Source organism: Mastigoproctus giganteus, chromosome 1 (assembly GCF_048544385.1).
Source record: "Mastigoproctus giganteus isolate SK-2022 chromosome 1, ASM4854438v1, whole genome shotgun sequence".
In the NCBI taxonomy this organism is placed as follows: Eukaryota; Metazoa; Arthropoda; class Arachnida; order Uropygi; family Thelyphonidae; genus Mastigoproctus; species Mastigoproctus giganteus.
In genome coordinates, this window is record NC_143575.1 from 187125968 (window position 1) to 187147336 (window position 21369).

General features: G+C 36.7%; 1 protein-coding gene across 1 annotated transcript in view; it reads left to right on the forward strand.

The window, feature by feature from the left end:
• The first annotated feature begins 260 nt into the window (after nucleotides 1-260).
• The window catches only part of LOC150091374 (SH3 domain-containing kinase-binding protein 1-like), a 393836-nt gene continuing 372727 nt past the window's right edge, over nucleotides 261-21369 (forward strand). Inside the window, exon 1 of the mRNA XM_090383547.1 lies at nucleotides 261-514. Coding sequence (XP_090239673.1) covers nucleotides 511-514 — 4 coding nt within the window. The 5' untranslated portion in view covers nucleotides 261-510. The remainder of the gene's footprint in view (nucleotides 515-21369) is intronic.

Sequence of the window (21369 nt, forward strand, 5' to 3'; positions counted from 1 at the left end):
CCAGCTACGCTCTCCTCTCCCAATGACACGTGCAACAAATGCTTTAATCGATGGTCTACCTTCGTATTATACTCTTGTGCCCTCTGCTGGGAAGAGTTTTAAAATGCTGACAACTGGGTGGTAGTGTCAGTTATGTGTAAAAGAGTTGAATTTTATGTACCATAAATGCATTAAAATAATATTTTTAATTTTGAATGATGTTAATACTTTTCTTGTTTGTTGATGCTTGTTCCTCTTTGTAAACACTATTACTCCTAAAAATGATGTATATGAATGAAAGTTAAGTAGTAGTTATCAGCTGGAAACGCCCAGCCAATATTTTTTTAGTTCAATTTCTCGTTCTGGCAGGATTGGTAGTTGCGTTGAGTGACACGGTGGCTCTAAGCTCAAACGTTTAGTGTTTTGACATGGGGTGTGCTGTCCTATACTTGTGTTTTTTTTTTGCGATTTAGTTCCAATGTGTACAATTTGAACAACAATTTGATAACCAAATTTACACCTGATGGTGCAATGGGTATGTATAAAGAAGGCAGTTTTAAAGAATATAACTTATGTAATATGGAATTTTAGTAAATATGTGTTTTAATTGCACTCCAGGTAATATTAGATTTGTGCTATTTAACTACTTGTTAGGTTTGTTGATGGGTGGGAGGAAGAAAATAAAGAAAAGGCCCTTTTCGTATTGTTAGAGTTAAATGTGATTCTCTTGAAGCAGTTAGGGCAAGGATTTCAATTAAAGTAGGTCAGAGGTTGTGAAAGAAATTAAAATTATAAGTTTACAATATTATTCTTACATTAAATTGGTTTATCTAGGAACCCATCGCACTCTTTTTCTGATTTGATTTTTGTTAGAAATCTAGTGTGACCTCGATTATTCTAGATGAACGGACACTGCCTGTGATAATAAATCTGGCGTAATAAAAATGCAAAAATTCCTCCCCTTTTTTACAGTGATTTGGGATTAATTAAACGCACTTCAAAATGCACAAGCAGATGACTAGTTTACTTTTTAATATTATGCTATAAGGCCATACTGCACAGGCAAATCGACCAGAGAACACTCAATTTACAGACAAATACAGATTTATGTAAGAAATTACGGGTGACTTTAATATAATAATTTGAATTTGAACTCATATATTACTTGTAAAGTGTTCTAGACATTGCACTTTCCAAAAAGGACCCCAAAAGATTAGAATGGGCACTGTTGGTTACAATTTTCAGCAGATACATGATTAATTTTGGTATCTAAATGTCACAGTTTCTATTTTCCATTTCAAGCACTTGTGGGGAGTCCATTGGCTACATATTAGCACATAAACAATGTAAATGTAAATTTTTTTTCAGGTAATCAAGATAGTAACATATGCAATAAGCACATCAATTCAAAAAAAAAAAAAGTAATAAAACTTAAGGAATGTGTGTCACAATCATTGGGTATCATGTTTACATATACATAATGAAATGAGAAATCAAATTCAGCATTTGAATTTGTTTTTTATAGAATTATTGTTCAGCTGAGACAAATAGAATTGGCTTGTGAATTCTCAGATTTGTTCTTAGCAGGTTCTTTGAAAAACATTATCCAGATAAATAATCACAAAATACTTTTATGATTTTTCACCAGGGCATATGCCATGCAGTACTGAGTTTGAATCCCGCCTCGGGCTTGGATCAAAGTACTGCAAAAACTTTGGGAGGTGCACTATGGCCACAGAAGCCGATGCGCCAACAACTGCAAAAAAAAACAAAAAAAAAACTGAATTTAAATAGATTGTGGCCTAGAGCACATATTTTTAGAGGTCAGAAAAATAAGGTCACAGGAGCTGTATAGGAATTCTGCAATTACACTGTGGTGAATCTGGCCTTGCATATATGTTCCATGTAAACTGTTAGTACATACACAGAAACTTGAGATTTTGTCATGTGCATGGGATAAAAATTATCTCCCACATTACAGTATATATGAGGTGGGAACAAAATGTTAATGGACAGAACTAATATTTGGGAAACGAACCTTATTGGCTATTCAGATCGATCTCCATTGAAGTAGTTTTCTTGATACCAATTCCATTGCTTCTGCAGTTTCTGGAAGTGTTCTGATAGGGTTCATTTGAAATTTCTAAAAGTTCCTGTGTCATGTTGTCACATTCTGAATAATTTTCTCTGTTATTCATATTGTTATATGAGTTAAAATCTGTGAACTTTCAAGGTGGGGGTGATCTTAAAGCTTGGGAAACGAACAAAAAACAACTGGGAGCTAAGTCTAGAAAGCATGCAGCTGTGTTGTGACACAATTGCCAATTTCCTGATGCCGATTTTTCTAGTAATTTTCTCTGAACAGCATCATGCAACTTTCATGGAACTGGTTATAATATTTCTGATTCACTGTTTGACCATGCTGGACAAATTCATAATGAAGTATATAATGAATAATTCATAATATCAGTCAAAAATTACAATAAGCACGATCTTCATATTTGATTGAGTTGTTTTTGCCCTTTTGAACGGTGGAGTCTTTTATTGAGAGGACTGTTACATCCATATATTGATTCATTACCATTTGTGATGTAAAAAACAAAGCATGGGTCAGCAGCATGTTGAAGATCCTAGCATGCTAGAACTTGCTGTTCTCTGAAATCAACAATGAAGATGCGAGGCAGAAACTTAGTTTGAAGCATGTAACAATCCAAGTCTTGTATTAAGATTGATTGGCATATTCCATAAGAAATACTAATTTCATTAACAGTTTTTCTGATAGTGCAATATCAGTCATCACTCTTGATTAGGTCACAAACATAAGCAATTCAATCATTGGTTTTAGAAGTTGAAGGGTAGCTGGAGCAAGGATCACCTTCTTGGAAAAGTGGCCCTCTTTAAAATTTTTAACTGCTGAAAAGTTTTTAAACAACGTGGCACCTTCTACGAAAGCTGTTTTTAACATTTCACGAGTTTCTGTTACACTTTTTCCTAATTTAAAACAAGATTTGAGCTAAATTTGCTGCTCAGTAAAATCACTCATCTTAAAAATGTGACAAAACACAAAATGCTTTCTATTCAATGCACACTAATTCAGGTTGACCACAGATAAATGGGTGATTCGTGCATGTTTAGATGAGTTGCTGAATGTGTTGTCAGAAGTTACAATTGGCTGCGATGCTGCAATTTCAGCATCACAGCCAAGGATACAGTTAGTTACTGATCTTTTTGATCATACCTCATACTTGTTGCATAGGAAAACATAGGCATTACACTGAAATAAGCAACAAATTAACTGAAAATTTATCCCATATAGACTAATGTAATGTACTGAGATGTGTTCTGAATGATTTGCAAATAATTTGGTTTTTTAAAAATGAAATATGAATAAATACACTACATACCTGCTAAACTAATCCTGTTAAAAAATTCAATCAAAGAAAGCTAGCTGCTTTCTTCTTTTCATCATAAAGAATCTAATAACAAATGGTGACATCATGAAGGCATTTGATAACATTACTGCCTCTTTAAGTATTGGGATTAGAATCCTCTGACTCCAATTTCCAACTTCATCACAATATCTCTTAAATATTTGAGCTTCAGGCACTTTGAAGTGGGTAGTGGTGATTTCGTCATTGCTATTATCCTTTCTTCAGTTTACATTTGTGCCTGCAACTCAGGCAAATCATTGATCACGAGACTCCAGCAACTTATTTATACCTGCAGTATCCACTTTTAGGATTTTAGGTTGAGGTGTTTGCCGTGTCTAAAATTTCCTTTGTGACTTTTTTTTTTTTTTTTTTTGGGATCTTCATAATCACTGTCAAACTGTGGGCAAAGTTTTCAGCATCCCTTTTTACTTGATTGCTTGATAATCTTTCCAGCTTGCAGCAATATTTTTCACTGCTATAAGGACCTCAGCTTTTCTTTTTTCACTTATTTGGATTACACAGCAAAAAACCCAAAAAAGTGCTTCCCAGTTATTATCTACTAAAAATATGAAAATTGGGAATGTCTAACCAGAGCTGTCAACATGCTTGAGACTGTCGAAATGATAACAACTAAAATTTTGTTTTAGTTTAGCACTCCAATTTATAAGGCACATTAGTTTCTAATCTCATAAATAAATTTTCTGTTCATACTTGGAGATTAACACAGGAATGAGAGGAGTGTACAATTAATGTAGTTGTTTTCTGAGAGGATGTGAAACATATATGTAATTATGGTATGAATCAAACGGTATTGTCAGATGTATGGTAACTAAGTGTTAGGTGTACATAACTTTGGTTAAATTTTACCATGGAATTAAACTTATTTAAATGGAAGTTCTCAGCTCTCACTCTCTCTCTCTCACACACACACACACACACACTGTTTTAGATGGAAAAGTTCTTGAAAGTTATGTCCAACACAATTGTTTTCAAGATTCATTGTGTAATTTTATCCCAGTACTATTTGCTTCCTGGGTTAACCCAGCAGTGGAAAAATGCAAAAGAGTTATTATGGTGGGGATTATTCTACTCAGTGTAATATTTTTCTTATTTAAAAATTCAATATTTAAAAATTTTACATGTTTTTTCTTTATATCTGAAGGTTTCAAAAGCCAAGAAGTGTATTTTGTAAAAAAAGTATTTATTTTTAATCAAAATTAGTTCAAATTGGCAGTCTTTCTTCAAAGAAAAACTTAAACTGGATTAAAAAGCAGTATAACAAAAATGCAGCTTGGTTATTAACATTTAGGAATAATAACAAATTAATACTTAATAGGAATGTTATTTTCCTTTAAAAAAGAAAAAAATTTGGCAATAAAATTTAACAGGCATAAAAAATATTACAGTGCTTGAAGTTGTATTTATTCTTTATTGTCCTTAGCCCTATCACACTTTTTTTGCTCCTTTAGCAATGTTTTTTTTTTTTTTTTTTTTAATTCCAGCTAGGTGAAATGTGTTTTCTCATCTCTGTGTAACTGATATTATTGTAAGTCTTAGCATGCCTTTTGACTTTATTCCTTCACAAATAACTTTTTTTTTTTTTTAATTCTGTTAATTTGTAAGCAAATTGACAGAATAAAATAATATCTTTTTCCTCTTCTAGTGCAGAATCACTAGAATGTTTGCTTACATGACTTCGTCACTTCATTCTGCATCAAATGATTGTGCTTTACCTTCACCTCCCAAAAGAGACAAAAAATGGTTTTGTTCCTTTTTAATAGTTTTATTGACAGCCATGTGTGACAATGAAATATATCCACAAAATAGACAATTAAAAATCTGAACAAAGAAATGGTTGTAAATATTAGATATTGCTAAATGTTATAACACTGACTTGATGTAAAGTATAAGCACTGTTAATCTGGTGACATGCTCCAAAGAACATTGGCACTTGCATTCTTCTCAAAATCATAAACATGAATAATAACAATGAAGACTAGTTGTGTAGCTACTGAATGCCACATCAATTGCATGCATCACACTTAAGAATTGTTTCACTTTTGAAAGCCTTCGGTTTCTGGAATCCCATCATACTAATGAAAGATTAATATGATTTTAGTTACTGAATTTGTTTCTTCAATGTGAAACTGTTCACTGTGTTCTTTTAATGTTTTTTTGCTTTTGTAATCAGAGCTATAATTAGGTTAAGGAACTTGTCCAGAAATATGTTTTTAAAACATAGGAATTAAAAATTTAATATATACAGTTGGACCTCTCTTTAACGAACTTCCGTGTAGTGAATTTTTCTGTGTACTGAACTTTTTTGATTTCCCCTTGGTCATTACATTGAAAATAGTTTCCTTATAACGAACTGATTTCGAGAGACCTGGGTATGCATTGTTATCACCTCTGGCCTGTCTGATGCTTTATAAAGCAGGCGCACTATAGCCAGTGTTGCTTATGTGCCATTAAACACCCATAACACACACACGCACTTGCTGTAGAAAGCACGAATTAAGAGCTAAAAGGATTAAGAATTAATCCCTTTAGTTTTTAAGACTTAAAAGGGATTATTTCCATGAATTAAGAGCTAAAAAATTCCCCAAATTAATGATGCCCGTAAAACCCTGTACGAGGAAACTGGCCAACCATGGCAGGATAGAAAAAGATGAACGGTTTTGGGAGAGGCCTTTGCCCAGCAGTGGGTCAGAAATGGCTAAAAAGAAGTAGTAAAACCTATACAACTTATACACTACTGTACCGAGAAGTCAACTGCTATCTATCTGTGTGTCCACAGCCATTGGCAAAGATTAGGGCATATTCTGGACAGACATTGGTTCTGGTCAACCTGTTTTCTACTGTAAGCATCCTGTTTGATAATTAGGAGAGAGTAATTTTCCTTTATCCTGGAAATTCATCTGTTGTTTCAAAGAAATGAGTTATCCACGCTTTCACTAAATTTCACTTGTCTCTGTTTACATGGTAGGTACAAGTGGTCCCTAAATCAGTTTTGTTTAGCTGCTATGCAAGTAAACTTACAGTGGCTAAAAGGAAATCTTTGAGTGTAGCATGAAAAAGTGGAAGTGCTTAATAGTATAAGATTGGGACATTAAAAGAAAAGAAATTGCTTTAAAATTTGGTATTCCTGCCAGTGATGTCAGAAATGGCTAAAAAGTGTGTTAACCATTCTGAAAAACTGTGTTTTGATTTTCAAACTGTTTGAGGAAACAGTAGCTAGTCAGAAGCATGCAAAATTATGCCTTTGTGAAGATGTAGATGAAGCAGTTTTTTAAATGGATGGAGTTGATTCGAGATCAAAACATGCCAATATCAAGGCCATTAATAAAAGAAAAGTCTACGGATTATGCATCTTTTCTGGGGCATAAAATGTTCCAGGTCTGTTCTGGTTGGCTGGACAAATTTATGGCTTTCTCTAAAAAGTTATTTCTGATGAAAGTGGAAACTTTTTGATCCTGCTTTTATAAATATAGGGCGGTTATAATTAAAGTGCATTAATTTGGTCACGTGAGATGGCAAATGAAGAATTTCCCAGAGATGAAATTTGTACTTTTACCTTTATGAACATACAAAATTTGCCTTTGGACCATATGGATTTAAAAAAAAATAATAATAAATAAATAAAAAAAGTTCCAAAAACCAAAAAGTGTCACTAGGATTCATTTAGCACCACCTGCATTCTTTTTTTTTTTTATTTTCATTTATTGAGTAAAGGAAAAAAAAAAATTAACGCAAATAAATCCTGGTGTCAGCCACACATCAGAATTTATTTTTTCAAGTTGCAGTATAGTATGAAAAAGCTGAAGGTTGTGATGCTCTATGTGATAGCCATTTGTATATTGCAAATGTACTGGAAGTGTAATACATATTGCCTGAAATATATCGCCCAAAACATTGGCAACATGCCTTATGATGTTTTCCTTCAGGTTAGTCAGAATCGTGACGTATAGCCTGAAGAAACTGTTTTACCAGCTGTGCATTGTGTGGTAGTGCTCGATTCTGCATGAAAATATTGTCCAAACATTCTCTCAAATATGAAAAGCAGGATCATTTGTTGTTGTTGGAGGAGATCACATAACAGTGCAAGTTTTAGGTACTCAAACCTCCTTGAAGAACAGTAGTCCATTTATGAAGTTTGCTGTGAATCATGTAAAAAATATAATGTGGGCACCGAAAGGGATTTTTTTAATAATATATGGAGGCAGAGCTCCTCATACTCTATAATAATCAATATTTGCATTGCTGTTTGGCCAGAAATAACCTTGTTGGACTACAAAATTTTTAAGAACCCCCCATGTCATCTCCCTCCCTCCTTTTCATCCTAAATATCATTAAAAATAATAGAACCCCAGCAATTTTCTTTTATTTATATATATATAAAAATAAAGTTATCTATATACCACCATCTAAAGAGTATCCAGACACATGTCGGTTTCACATTGATATTATTCTACTAACTTTAATAGTTACTGGAAGTAACCTCCCATGGCAGCTATGACATACTCCATCCTCTTGGTAGACTTTCCACCAATGAATGATAAGACTGCAACAGGTCTTCATTCCTCTTGCAGAACAGCAACTAGCTGAGCTACCAATGTGGGATGTGTTAGTCTAGCCCTAATCCAACATTCCAGTTCGTGTTAAAGGTGTTACACAAAGTTAAAATTAGGAATCTGTGGTGGCGATTCCAACTTTTATATATTCACATCTACAGATCACTTTTGCACAGCATCAGCAATATGGTATGGGACACTATCCTGTTGAAATAAATGGGTCTGAATCAAAGAACTGCCACATCAGTGGAAGCATGGAATCATTCAAAATGTTAAGGTAGGCACCAACATTCTTGGTTCCCAGCACAACCATCAAAGTTCTAAGCCATGCCATGACAAAGAGCACAACACCATACCATTACCTCCTTCAACCTTCATTGTTAGTTGAGTGCACTCTGTCAGCAGGCATTCTCCATTCATCTTCCACTTGCCAATTGGATTGTTATTATTAGTAGTGGCAAATGATGCAAAAATATACCATCAGCCAAAAAAAAAAAAAAACCTAACACTGCCCATTTCACCTGTCTATCCCCTCTAAAAGTTTATCTAGTTCTTCCTTGAATTTATTCAAACTACTCACCTTTACAATACCAGGTGCAATTGTGCAGTTTCTTTCACAAAGTCAAAACGTATGGTCAGATTTTGTTTCTAGGTTTTGATTTCCTGGAATTTCTATACTAACTACATCTAATCCCATCACCCCTATTGCCATATCCTGCAAACAACATATCCTGGATACTAGGATACTATAGCTCTTGACTTAAGCACTTAATCTTGTTCTCAAGGACAAATGTCTTAACAGATTTCCATTGGTTGTTCAGTCACTTCACCGCCCTAACTGTCCTTATGTAATGGGTGGCACTTTCTTAACCAGTTATATTTCCAGTGCAAGTAGCCACACTTGAGGCAAGTATTTCTTCTTCCAAAGGTAAGTTTTCTTGAGGTATTTTTTGTTCCAATCATACAATTTTTTAGATCGTAATCTTTTATACCAATAATATATTTTATAAAGTTTTGAACTCTTTTCTTTCCAAATTTTACCTGCATGGCCAATCTAGTTAAGACTTAGGTGGTATAAAGGAAAGTTTTTTTTTTTTCTTTTGCCTTCCTTAGAAGTAATATGCTGTAACCTGCCTAGATGTTTACTAATTTGTTATTAACAATTTTATGTTAAGTTTTTTCTCATTATTTGAAAGCACTTGTACTACTACTACTACTATATAGAATTTATGCAATTTCCCCCAAGAACTGAAGACTGTGTTCAGTATAACCCATCTTCAGAAGTGTAGAGTGCTATGGTAATGCTTCAATAAATGCATTTTAAATTATGTTTACATGCCATAACAGTATACTCAGTTGTCATTTAATAAATATCTAGAATTGAATAATTCATTATTAATTTCTAAGTGTAGGGATACACCTGAGGCACTCCTAAATATTTGGAACTTGTCTTCACTACTGATTCTACCAGCAATGAAGTTGTATACAGTGTTCCTGGCCAACATTATAATGAAAAAGGAAAAACATTTCAAAAATTAATTCAAGTATTGCTTGATTAAAAATAAGTGTCAGGAATAATAGTTCGATGGCTGGAGCTTATAGTCATGATTAACAACAGCCAAAGAGAGCTAATTGTTTGGTTCACTACATTGCACACTTTGGTGGGTATTTGACATCACATGTGAGCTGTATCAAAGGTTTCTGAAGCCGTTCACAATGATCCAAAGTGTACTTGGGCCATTGAAGTGATCATCCTTGTAGTCTCTTATGGAAATGAAAGCTTTTGTAAATTTAAAGTGATTAAACAAATATTTAGAAGAAATGGATAAAAGAAGTGAATGAAGGTGTTAGTGAGAATTTTTTTCAAGGTAGTAAAATTGTAAAGGTGACGTAATCCCAGTTTGTGGTTGTCAGTCAGTAGTTATTTGTTTCATTAGAGTGCTTAATGTAAGCTACCTTGGAATTTCAGCAGTTACTGCAGTCTGACTCTATGATAAATTTTTCCATTTGTTTTCAACCATCATGGTCTGGGAATGACAGAAATCAATATTTGCACAAAGGGATATAAGTGCTAGCCTACCATTAGTAGTTCTTTGCATTTTCTATTTGTCGTTGCTGTGTAAAATTGTTTCTGTTCATAATGTACTTGAATTAAATTACGTTAAAAGAAAACTTCAACTCAATTTACACCGTTAATAGAACCAATTTGGTCATGTGGCATCTATGAGAGATGATACTTTGTTTTAATTATAGTTAGTTTTTTTATTGAATTTAAAATGTTTTTCATTAATGATGATATGCCAAAATCAATTACAGAATAACTGAAAAAATAAATGAAACTAGTAATAATTACAGTATTGTTTTTATTGCATTTTTTTTAATTTTCAAGGTTACTCATCACTGAATCGAAATACAAATGCTTGCATTAGGTCTAGCAGACACAAATTGTCTTTGTTTTTTTTTTTTTTTACTTCCAGCTGTTCACATTTGGTTTCATTGACTAATAAATGTAAATATCTGGAAAGAGGGAAGGAAAAAAAAAAAAAATTAATGTTTTTTTTTTTTTTTTTTTTCTCCTCTTCCAGCCTGTTCACATTTAGTCAATGAAACCAAGCTCTACGGCAAGATTTTTTTTTTTAAGCATTTCATTATCTAATCTCATCATCTCACAAATACCACATGGGAATGGGAGTTGAGTAGAAGAAATATTTATGCTTTAGCTCACCTGGCATCTCTTAAAAAGCCAAACAAAAATTTTATTTCTCATGATTCATATTATATTTAGATGAAAACAGAAAATGCTGCATAATCAATCAGAGAATATTGGTAGGGAAAGGTAAACAGCAGGATTTGATTTCATATATATATTATATTAAACCAAAAAATTTTAAAAAAGGTCTTTCAAAACTGAGTGAGCAGTGGATTAATATACTTGCTTTTTGTAAGAGTAGCAGACCTCTGCCCATTGAAGTGTTCAGCATCTAGAGATTTTCCTCAGTTTAAAGTTTGACATTTAATATTCTTTGTCAACAAGAGAATGTGTGTAAACTCCTTCCCATTCATCAGCTAAAATTTGTATTCTTCTACCAAAAAAAAGTTTCTCAGTTTTCTGGGATATCTTGTTCTTCATGTCAATACCATATTTCTGAATAAGTAATGTATAGATGCACATCATTGATTTCAAATATGTTTAATGCCAGTATGTACTTTATAACAATGCTGAAGTAAAACAGTAAAGAGCTTAACATCTAACAGTTCAAACAGCTTACTTTATTATGTTTGCCAGTAATGTAACATTTAACTAAGTAAACATCATGTTTATTAGAGAAACAATGGATATGGGACCAATGCCATTATGCACTGCCTTACCATTAATATCCAGACACCTGCATATCTACAAATAACCTTTATTTACTGGAAGATAGACTAATAACATGTGCTGAAACCTGTATCCTTTATGACAGCCTCTAGCGTGAAACACTCTCCACCAGTTTGTAAATGTCCTCTGATATTTTCGGCCTACGAATCAGTGGCAGACACAAATGATTGTCCAGTTCAGCTCTGTTCTTTTTTCAAATTTCCGCACATCTATCCTACATCTGTCTTTCCTCAATTTGAATTTATGCCCTCTCAGGTGATTATTCTGAGCAAGAGGCAGTATCCCATCAGCATTGAACATGCTCAAACCATTCAAGGCTTTGTACACCTCTATCAGATCACTTCGCCGGTGCCTAGTCTCCAGACACTGTAATTTGCAAAACTTAAGCCTTTCATCGTAAGAGCAACCCTTTGTTCCATTCACTAATCTTGTTGCCCTTCTCTGTACTTGTTCCAGCAGCTCTACATCCTTCTTGAAATGAGGCCTCCAGACCTGTATACAGTACTCAAGGTGCAGCCTGACCATTGCCTTATACAAGGGAATAATCACCTCCCTATCCATGCTAGAAAAATTCCTGTATATCATTGATAAGATGCCATGAGCTACTCTTGTAGCCTGTCTGCACAGCTCAGAGAACTTCATATCTGCCTGCACAATTACCCCCAGGTCCTTTTCATTCTCTACCACTGTCAGTGTAGTACCACAGAGTTGATACATTGCTCTGGGGTTGCTGTTTCCCGTATGTAGTACTTTACATTTGTTAATGTTAAACTTCATTTGCCACCTCTCAGCCCATCTGCTCAACCTTTCCAGATCCTGTTGCAGCAGCATAGCGTTAGTAGCGTCCTTAACATCCCTGCCAACCTTTGTATCGTCTGCAAACTTGGACATTAAGCTTGATATACCATCATCAATATTATTTATAAAAACAGAAAACAACAATGGACCCAACACTGAACCCTGAGGGACTCCACTAATAACATTAGTCCACGATGAGCAGTATCCATTAATTACCGCTCTCTGTCTTCTGCCACTCAACCATCCCTTTATTATTATAGGCGCCTCCGTAGCCAGGTGGGAAGGAGCAGCAGTGCGTAGCACACGCTTCTTGATTAGACCGGGGTTCGAGCCCGTCACCACCAAATACGGAGGATGCGGAAAGGTCAGGGAATGACCACCGCATATCCCCGGAGCAATATGGCCTTAGTTGCTAATGCTCCTAAAAACCAAAATAACAACATAACAACCATCCCTTTATCCATAGCAACAATTTGCCACCAATGCCACACTGCTCCAATTTGTGCAGCAGTCTTCCATATGCAACAGTATCAAAAGCCTTTCTAAGATCCAAATATATAATATCAAAGTTATTCCCTGCATCCAATTCTTTTGTGACTACATCATAGTATCCAATCAAATTGGTCAGGCAAGACCTTCCCTTAACAAAACCATGCTGTGTCTGAGCTATAACTGAATTCTTGTCAAGATGATCCTACAGTGCTTCTTTAACCAGTGCTTCCATTAATTTTCCTGGAACAGAAGTTAAACTCACAGGTCTATAATTACTTGTGTCAGCCTTTGATCCTCCTTTGTGAATTGGGGTTACATTTGCACATCTCCAGTCTGTGGGTACCTCCCCTGAGTCCAAGGAAGCTCTCATAATTATGGCTAATGGATTGCTTACTTCCTTTGCTGCCTCCTTTAATATAACTGGATAGATCCCATCCATCCCAGGTGCCTTTTTTTATGATTATCCTCAACAATTTCTCCTACACTTTCCTCTCAGTTATTCAGTCACTGCCAGAGTTTACTTCACCTCTGGCATTCCCCTTCCTGAATAACTCCTCATGTGTGAATGTACATGCAAAATACTTGTTTAGTTTGTTAGCCACCTGAGCAGGATCCTCAACTGTTGAACCATCAATATCCAGTGGACCAATCTGATTCATCCCTTTCCTTCTAGATAAAGTTTATATAGATAAAGAACTCTTTTCTGTTTTCCTTTGCATCCTTTGCCAAGGATTTCTCATAATCTGCCTTTGCCTGCCTAATCTCCTTTGTGACTTGGTTACAGACCAGCTTATATCTATCATAGGCTTCCGTGTCACCCATTAGCATTAGTAGAGGCATTTGATGCAAGAAAGCAAGCTTATGCAGCATCAGCCAAAAAAAAAAAAAAAAAAAAAACCACTTCCACTTCACCCCTCTGTTCGTTCCAAATACCTGTGCAGCTGAGCCGTAAACTTATATAGGCTATCAACCTCCACCACAAGGGATGGAAGTCTGTTCCACCAACCAACCACCCGCTGGCTAAAGGCAAATTTCCTCACGTCTATCCTACATCTGTCTTTCCTCAATTTGAATTTATGCCCTCTCATGTGATTTTTCTGAGCTAGAGTAAGAATCCCATCAGCATTGAGCATGCTTAAACCATTCAAGGCTTTATACACCTCTATCAGATCACCTCGCTGGTGCCTAGTCTCCAGACATTGCAATTTGCAAAACTTAAGCCTTTCTTCGTAAGAGCACCCCTTTGTTCCATTCACCAATCTTGTTGCCCTTCTCTGTACTCGTTCCAGCAGCTCTACATCCTTCTTGAAATGAGGCCTCCAGACCTGTATACAGTACTCTAGGTGTGGCCTGACCATTGCCTTATACAATGGAATAATCACCTCCTTATCCCTGCTGGAAAAATTCCTGTATATCATTGACAATACTCCATGAGCTACTCTTGCAGCCCATCTGCACTGCTCAGAGAACTTCATATCTGCCTGCACAACCACCCCCAAGTCCCTTTCATTCTCTACCACTGTCAGTGTAGTACCACAGAGTTGATACGTTGCTCTGGGGTTGCTGTTTCCCATGTGTAGTACTTTACATTTGTCAATGTTAAACTTCATTTGCCACCTCTCAGCACATCTGCTCAACCTTTCAGCATAGTGTCAGTAGTGTCCTTGACAACCCTGCCAACCTTTGTATCATCTGCAAACTTGGACATTAAGCTTGATATACCATCATCAATATCATTTATAAATACAGAAAACAATAATGGACCCAACACTGAGCCCTGAGGGTCTCCACTGATAACATTAGTCCACGATGAGCAGTGTCCATTGATTACCACTCTCTGTCTTCTTCCCCTCAACCACCCCTTTATCCATAGCAGCAATTTGCCTCCAATGTCACACTGCTCCAATTTGTGTAGCAGTCTTCCATGTGCAACAGTATCAAAAGCCTTTCTAAGATCCAAGTATATAATATCAAAGTTATTCTCTGCATCCAGTTCTTTTGTGACTGCATCATAATATCCAACCAAGTTGGTCAGGCAAGACTTCCCCTTAACAAAACCATGCTGTGTCTGAGGTATAACTGAAGTCTTGTCTAAATGATCCTGCAGTGCTTCTTTAACCAGTGCCTCCATTAATTTTCCTGGAACAGAAGTTAAGCTCACAGGTCTATAATTACTTGTGTCAGCCTTTGATCCTCCTTTGTGAATTGGGGTCACATTTGCACATTTCCAGTCTATGGGTACCTCCCCTGAGTCCAAGGAAGCTCTCATAATTATGGCTAAGGGTTTGCTTACTTCCTTTGCTGCCTCGTTTAATATAACTGGATAGATCCCATCCACCCCGGGTGCCTTTCTTGTGTTTATCTTCAACAGTTTCTCCTCCACTTTACTCCCAGTTATTTCAAGATTCTGTAGCTTACTGCTAGAGTTGAATACACCTCTGGCATTCCCCTTGCTGAATAACTCCTCATGTCTGAATGTCGATGCAAAATATTCATTTAGTTTGTTAGCTACCTGAGCAGGATCATCAACAGTTGACCCATCAATATCAAGTGGACCAATCTGATTCATCCCCTTCCTTCTAGAGTTAACATAAGTAAAGAACTCTTTGCTGTTTTTCTTTTCATCCCTTGCCACGGATTTCTCGTAATCAGCCTTTGCCTGCCTAACCTCCTTTGTAACTTGGTTGCATATCAACTTGTATCTATCATAGGCTTCTGTGTCATGTGTTAATTTGTAAGTATCCCATGCATTTTTCTTCTCTGCCATATGCCTCATTAGTTCATCTGACATCCATTTTGGCCTAAACCTTGAACAATATTTCTTAGTTGGTATGTAAAGCCTAGTAGCTTCCAAGATAAGTTCTTTGAATGCTTCCCATTTTGAATTTGCTGTTGGTAACATCATCAGTTGGTCCCACTGTATAGAATTTAAATACTGTCTCAGTCCATCGTAGTCGCCTTTACGGAAGCAATAACCCTTCCCTTTACCCCTAATGGTAGTTACCTCTTTGAGTACATCCCACTTCAGCACACTGTGATCACTGCCACCTAGTGGTTCGTTTATCTGCAGATTCTTAATGCATGAAGAATCACTGTTGATAATCAAATCAAGAGTATTACTCCCTCTAGTTGCCTCCCGAACATGCTGATGTAGAAAACAATCATCCAATAAATCCACAAAAGCCCTGCTAGTGTGTGAGTAACCAGCCCCCAAATTCCAGTCAATATCTGGGAAATTAAAATCTCCCATTATAAGACTCTCTGATTTACTGGCCCACTCTATTTCCCTGTACAGTTCCTTATTATACTCATCAGAGTCATTAGGCCTATAGCACACTCCTACTCTCAATTTTGATCTCCCAATGCTTATGTCACACCAAACTGACTCAACACTGCACTGTCCGGCGATGTCGACTGGCTTCACTTCCTTGGTTTTTATGTGTTTCTTAACTAATAGCATAACCCCCCCCCTTCCTATCCTGTCTATCCTTTCTGTAGACGTTGTACTCCCCAAATTGCAGTTCTGCATCCCTTATATCTGTGTGACACCACGTCTCTGATATCCCAACAATATCTGCCTTTGATGTTTTGAGCAATACCTCAAATTCATCAAATTTATTTACTAAACTCCTAGCATTGGTGTACACGCAAGTATACCTGCACATGTTTCTATTCTTAGCTACCCTAACACAACCCATGTGTTTACTTGTACCGCACAATGGCTCCCAGCAGTCTCTGAAATACCATGCATCTTGTTTTCCAGGCTTCTGCTCATTCTAATAGAAGCAGTGCAAGAATCTCTTTCACCTCTGCCAGTGGCTACTGTCAATCTATTGGTCTTTGTCTCCCCCCAAGCTAGCAGTTTTCCGACCCACCTAACACTGCCTCGATAGCATCAGCAAATATTCTTGCACCCTTTCTATTTAAGTGTATCCCATCCCTGTAGAAGCAATCTCTCCTGTTAACAAGTACAGTCCAGGCTGAAAAAAATTCTACCCCTTGAGCCTTGCACAATCTTTCCAGGGCCGAATTGATCGACAAGGCTCTCATCGTATACTCCCTCCATTAATTTATATGTATTCCATTCATTTTTCTTCTCTGCCATATGTCTCATTAGTTCATCTGACATCCATTTAGGACTAAACCTTGAACAATATTTCTTAGTTGGTATGTAAAGCCTAGTAGCTTCCAAGATAAGTTCTTTAAATGCTTCCCATTTCGAATTTGCTGTTGGTAACATCATCAGTTGGTCCCACTGAATAGAATTTAAATACTGTCTCAGACCATAGTAGTTGCCTTTACGAAAGCAAAAACCCTTCCCTTTACCCCTGATGGTAGTTACCTGTTTGAGTAAATCCCACTTCAGCACACTGTGATCACTGCCACCTAGTGGTTCCTTTATCTGCAGATTCTTAATGCATGAAGAATCACTACTGATAATAAGATCAAGAGTATTACTCCCTCTAGTTGCCTCCCGAACATGCCGATGTAGAAAACAATCATCCAATAAATCTACAAAAGCCTTGCTAGTGTGTGAGTGACCAACCCACAAATTCCAGTCAATATCTGGGAAATTAAAATCCTCCCATTATAAGACTCTCTGATTTACTGGCCCACTCTATTTTCCTGTACAGTTTCTTATTATACTCATCAGAGTCATTAGGCCTATAGCACACTCCTACTCTCAATTTTGATCTCCCAATGCTTATGTCACACCAAACTGACTCGACATTGCACCGTCCAGCGATTTCGACTGGCTTCACTTCCTTGGATTTTATGTGTTTCATAACTAATAGCATAACCCCTCCTCCCTTCCTATCCTGTCTATCCTTTCTGTACATATTGTACTCCCCAAATTCCAGTTCTGCATTCCTTATATCTGTGTGACACCACGTCTCTGATATCCCAACAATATCTGCCTTTGATGTTTTGAGCAATACCTCAAATTCATGAAATTTATTTACCAAACACCTAGGTGCCTTCATAGCCAGGTGGGCAGGAGCAGCAGTGCATAGCACACGCTTCTTGATTAGACCGGGGTTCGAACCTGTGACCACCAAATACAGAGAATGCGGAAAGGTCATGGAATGACCATCGCATATCCCCGGAAGATTATGGCCAAAAACCAAACTCCTAGTATTGGTGTACCACAGGTATACATGCACCTGTTCCTATTCTTAGCTACCCTAACACAACCCATGTGTTTACTTGTACCGCAACGACTCCCAGCAGTCTGAAATATCCTGCATCTTGTTTTCCAGGCTGCTGCTCATTCCAGTAGAAGCAGTGCAAGAATCACTTTCACCTCTGCTGGTGGCTACTGTTAATCTATTAGTCCTTGTATCCACCAAGCTAGCAGTTTTCCGACCCACCTAACCCTGCCTCGATATCATCAGCAAATATTCTTGCACCCTTTCTATTTAAGCGTATCCCATCCCTGTAGAAGCAGTCTCTCCTGTTAACAAGTACAGACGAAGTTGAAAAAAAATTCTACCCCTTGAGCCTTCCTTTCACAATCTTTCCAGGGCTGAAATGATTGACAAATCTCTCATATACTTCCTCCTATCATGTCTGGGCAGAATTGCAGACACATTCAAATTCAACCCTAATTCACAGCTTTTTTTCAACATTGAACTTGGATGTATACCAACTGATTATAATTATTACAGTATATGGGAAACCAAATTAATTTATTTCTACCTTAGTTTTAGCGGACTCAGTTTGATCTTTTTATGGGGACTTAGAGGGGATTATCCATTCTGTGTGTTATCAGACACTCAGATTAAAACACTAATGGATCCCATATCTTTCTATTTCAGAATATTTAGGAGAAGTCCAGTTGGCCTGCCTCCCTGAAATTCACTCATGCGCACCTCGATGGTAAGCCCTGTTATGTCACTTAGGTGGCAATGAACATGTAGAATGGTTCTCTTCAGGACGCCTGGTCAGTGTGAAGGGGAAAAGACCAAACCCTTCAGCACATAACAGCATGACGAAACAAATGGCCCTGAGTCCGCAGTGGCTTTCACTCACCCTCTTATGGCAGCGAGAGGATCAGAGTGGAAGTAGAGGGTGCTAAGAATCTCTGAGTATGACCAGACTGCCATGCACAGAAACTGAACTTGGCCTGTTACAACGTAAGATCGCTCATCGGTGAAGATAGGATATTAGTGCAGGAAAAGGTATTAGAAAATGTGAATTGGAATATCATCGGTTTGGCTGAAACAAGAAGAAGAAGAAATGAATCACTTATAAGTTTATCGAGTGGAAATCTGCTGTACACCAATGGAAACAGTGAAAGGAGCGAAGGTAGAGTTGGCTTTCTGGTCCATAAAGATATAAAAAACATTTTGGAATTCAAAAGTACATCACCATGGGTGTCAAGACTACTACTCAGGATTTCTAAGTGGTACAAGCTAAAAGTTATAACGATTTATGCACTAACCTTGAGTCATAATGATGAAGAGGTTGAAGATAAGTACACCAATATTGAGTCTTCTAGATGAGCAGAAAACCCACTAAACTATCATTATGGGGAACTTCAATGCTAAGGTTGGAAAGAGACAAAACAGTGCAGAAAGGGGAACTATAGGAAATTTTGGAATTGGTGAAAGAAATGAAAGAGGTTTGTTTGTTTGTATTGAGGTTTAATTGTGCATGGACTACACGGGTCATAATGTGCCAGTTCATATGGTGTGATGTGTTTCAGGGGTGTTTTGTTTACTTTTGATTTCAATTGTTCCTTTTAACCTGATTCATTCAGTGGCTACTGTTAATCTATTAGTTCTTGTATCCCCCCAATCTAGCAGTTTTCCGACCCACCTAACACTGCCTCGTAGCATCAGCAAGCATTCTTGCACCTTTCTATTTAAGTGTATCCCATCCCTGTAGAAGCAGTCTCTCCTGTTAACAAGTACAGACCAAGCTGAAAAAAATTCTACCCCTTTGAGCATTGCACAGTCTTTCCAGGGCCGAATTGATCGACAGGGCTCTCATCATATACTCCCTCCTATCGTGTCTGGGCAGAATTGCAGACATTTTCAAATTTATCCCTAATTCACGGCTTTTTTTCCAACAGTGACCTGTACTTGTTAAGTAATTCCGCCGGTCTCCTACTCTTAATATCATTAGTGCCAACGTGTACAACAATATCACCTTTTGTGCCCTTAAAAGATGATATTATGATTTTCTTTTCTGCCAGTATTATAGGCCTAATGGGGTGGTTCCACATTAAATAAACCAATGATCCAAAAAATTTCAATCTTCTTTTTTATTATTATGATGTTATATATAGTTGTGTTATTGCTGTTATGCAAAGGAGTTTACTTCTTTACTATTACTGTATTAATAGTGGAAGAAGTAAAAAAAATCAAGTGAACTACCTAGTTTTTATTTTTCAAGGAATGCGTGTACCATTATAATATTGGAATATATGAGAAAATTGCTGTTCACTTAATCACATTTCTTAATGGCTCATTTTTCAAAAATTTATCCCTGTCATTAAGCAAAGTATACTTGTAGATCTGTTTTGTTCACTATAATGTTTTGTTTACTACCCTCTTAAACAATTGTAGATTACAAAATACTTGTGGTATAGGTATACCTTGGTTAACGACAGAAGAACTTTGTTCCTAAGTGACAATTTTCTGTATACAAAGGCTGGTATGAAAGTAATGCCTCATAATTTTTTTGCTTTCAAATGTGGCACCGTACATCATTTTGTGTGGTCACTAGAGGTCTCTAGTTTCACCATAGTGAGTGGTGTTGCGATTGTTCTTGTGGGTGCAGCACATGGACCAGTTATATTTAAAGACAGATATATTTAAAGTGTTTTACCCAATGTCTAACTGTATTCACATCTACAGTATTGTCACCATAAACATTTTTGAGACGCGCATGGAATTCGATAGGCGTCGCTTCTATCTTGGTAAGAAATTCAGTCGCCTCTTTGCTTGATATGTATAATGTAATAATATTATATAATATAATAATATATGTATCAAGCAAAGAGTGGTGATTGAATTTCTTACCAAAATAGAAGTGATGCCTATCGAAATCCATACGTGTCTCAAAAACGTTTTATGCTGTTCAACAATACTGTTAGACATTGGGTAAGACACTTTAAAAGACTGCCTTCTGTCGGTAAAGTCATGACGACAGTGTTTTGAGGCAAAGATGGGGTCTTGCTTGTGGACTTCTTGGAGCACGCCACAATCAACTCAGATTGATATGTAGAAATGTTCAAAGCCCGCATCCGTAGAGTTCAACCGGACAAAAATCTTAATGAGATTCTTCTCCATGACAACACACAACCCCCATACCAGTCTGTACACTATGCCATTGCAGAACTGGGGTGCAGTTCTTCCTCACCTCTCTCATATCCTGGATCTTGCACCTTACAACCAGTAGCGGATTAAGGTCGGTTGAGGCCCCAGGCGCAGAAGAAAATATTGGGCCCCTTAAAAAAAAGAGAGAGACAGGGAAAATAAAAATACATGTTAACCATTTTTTTAAATAAATAAAAAATATTATGTACTATTAATGTTTTATTTCCAATAAAATTTGAATATAATATATGTACAATATAATTAATAATAGCATAATAATAATCACAAAGTTTTGAACTAACAGTTGAACATATTAGTTCAACTAATTTGTTGGGGTTTTGCGTGGCCCCTTCAGAAGTTGGGGCCCAAGGCGTGCGCCCGCCGTTAAATCC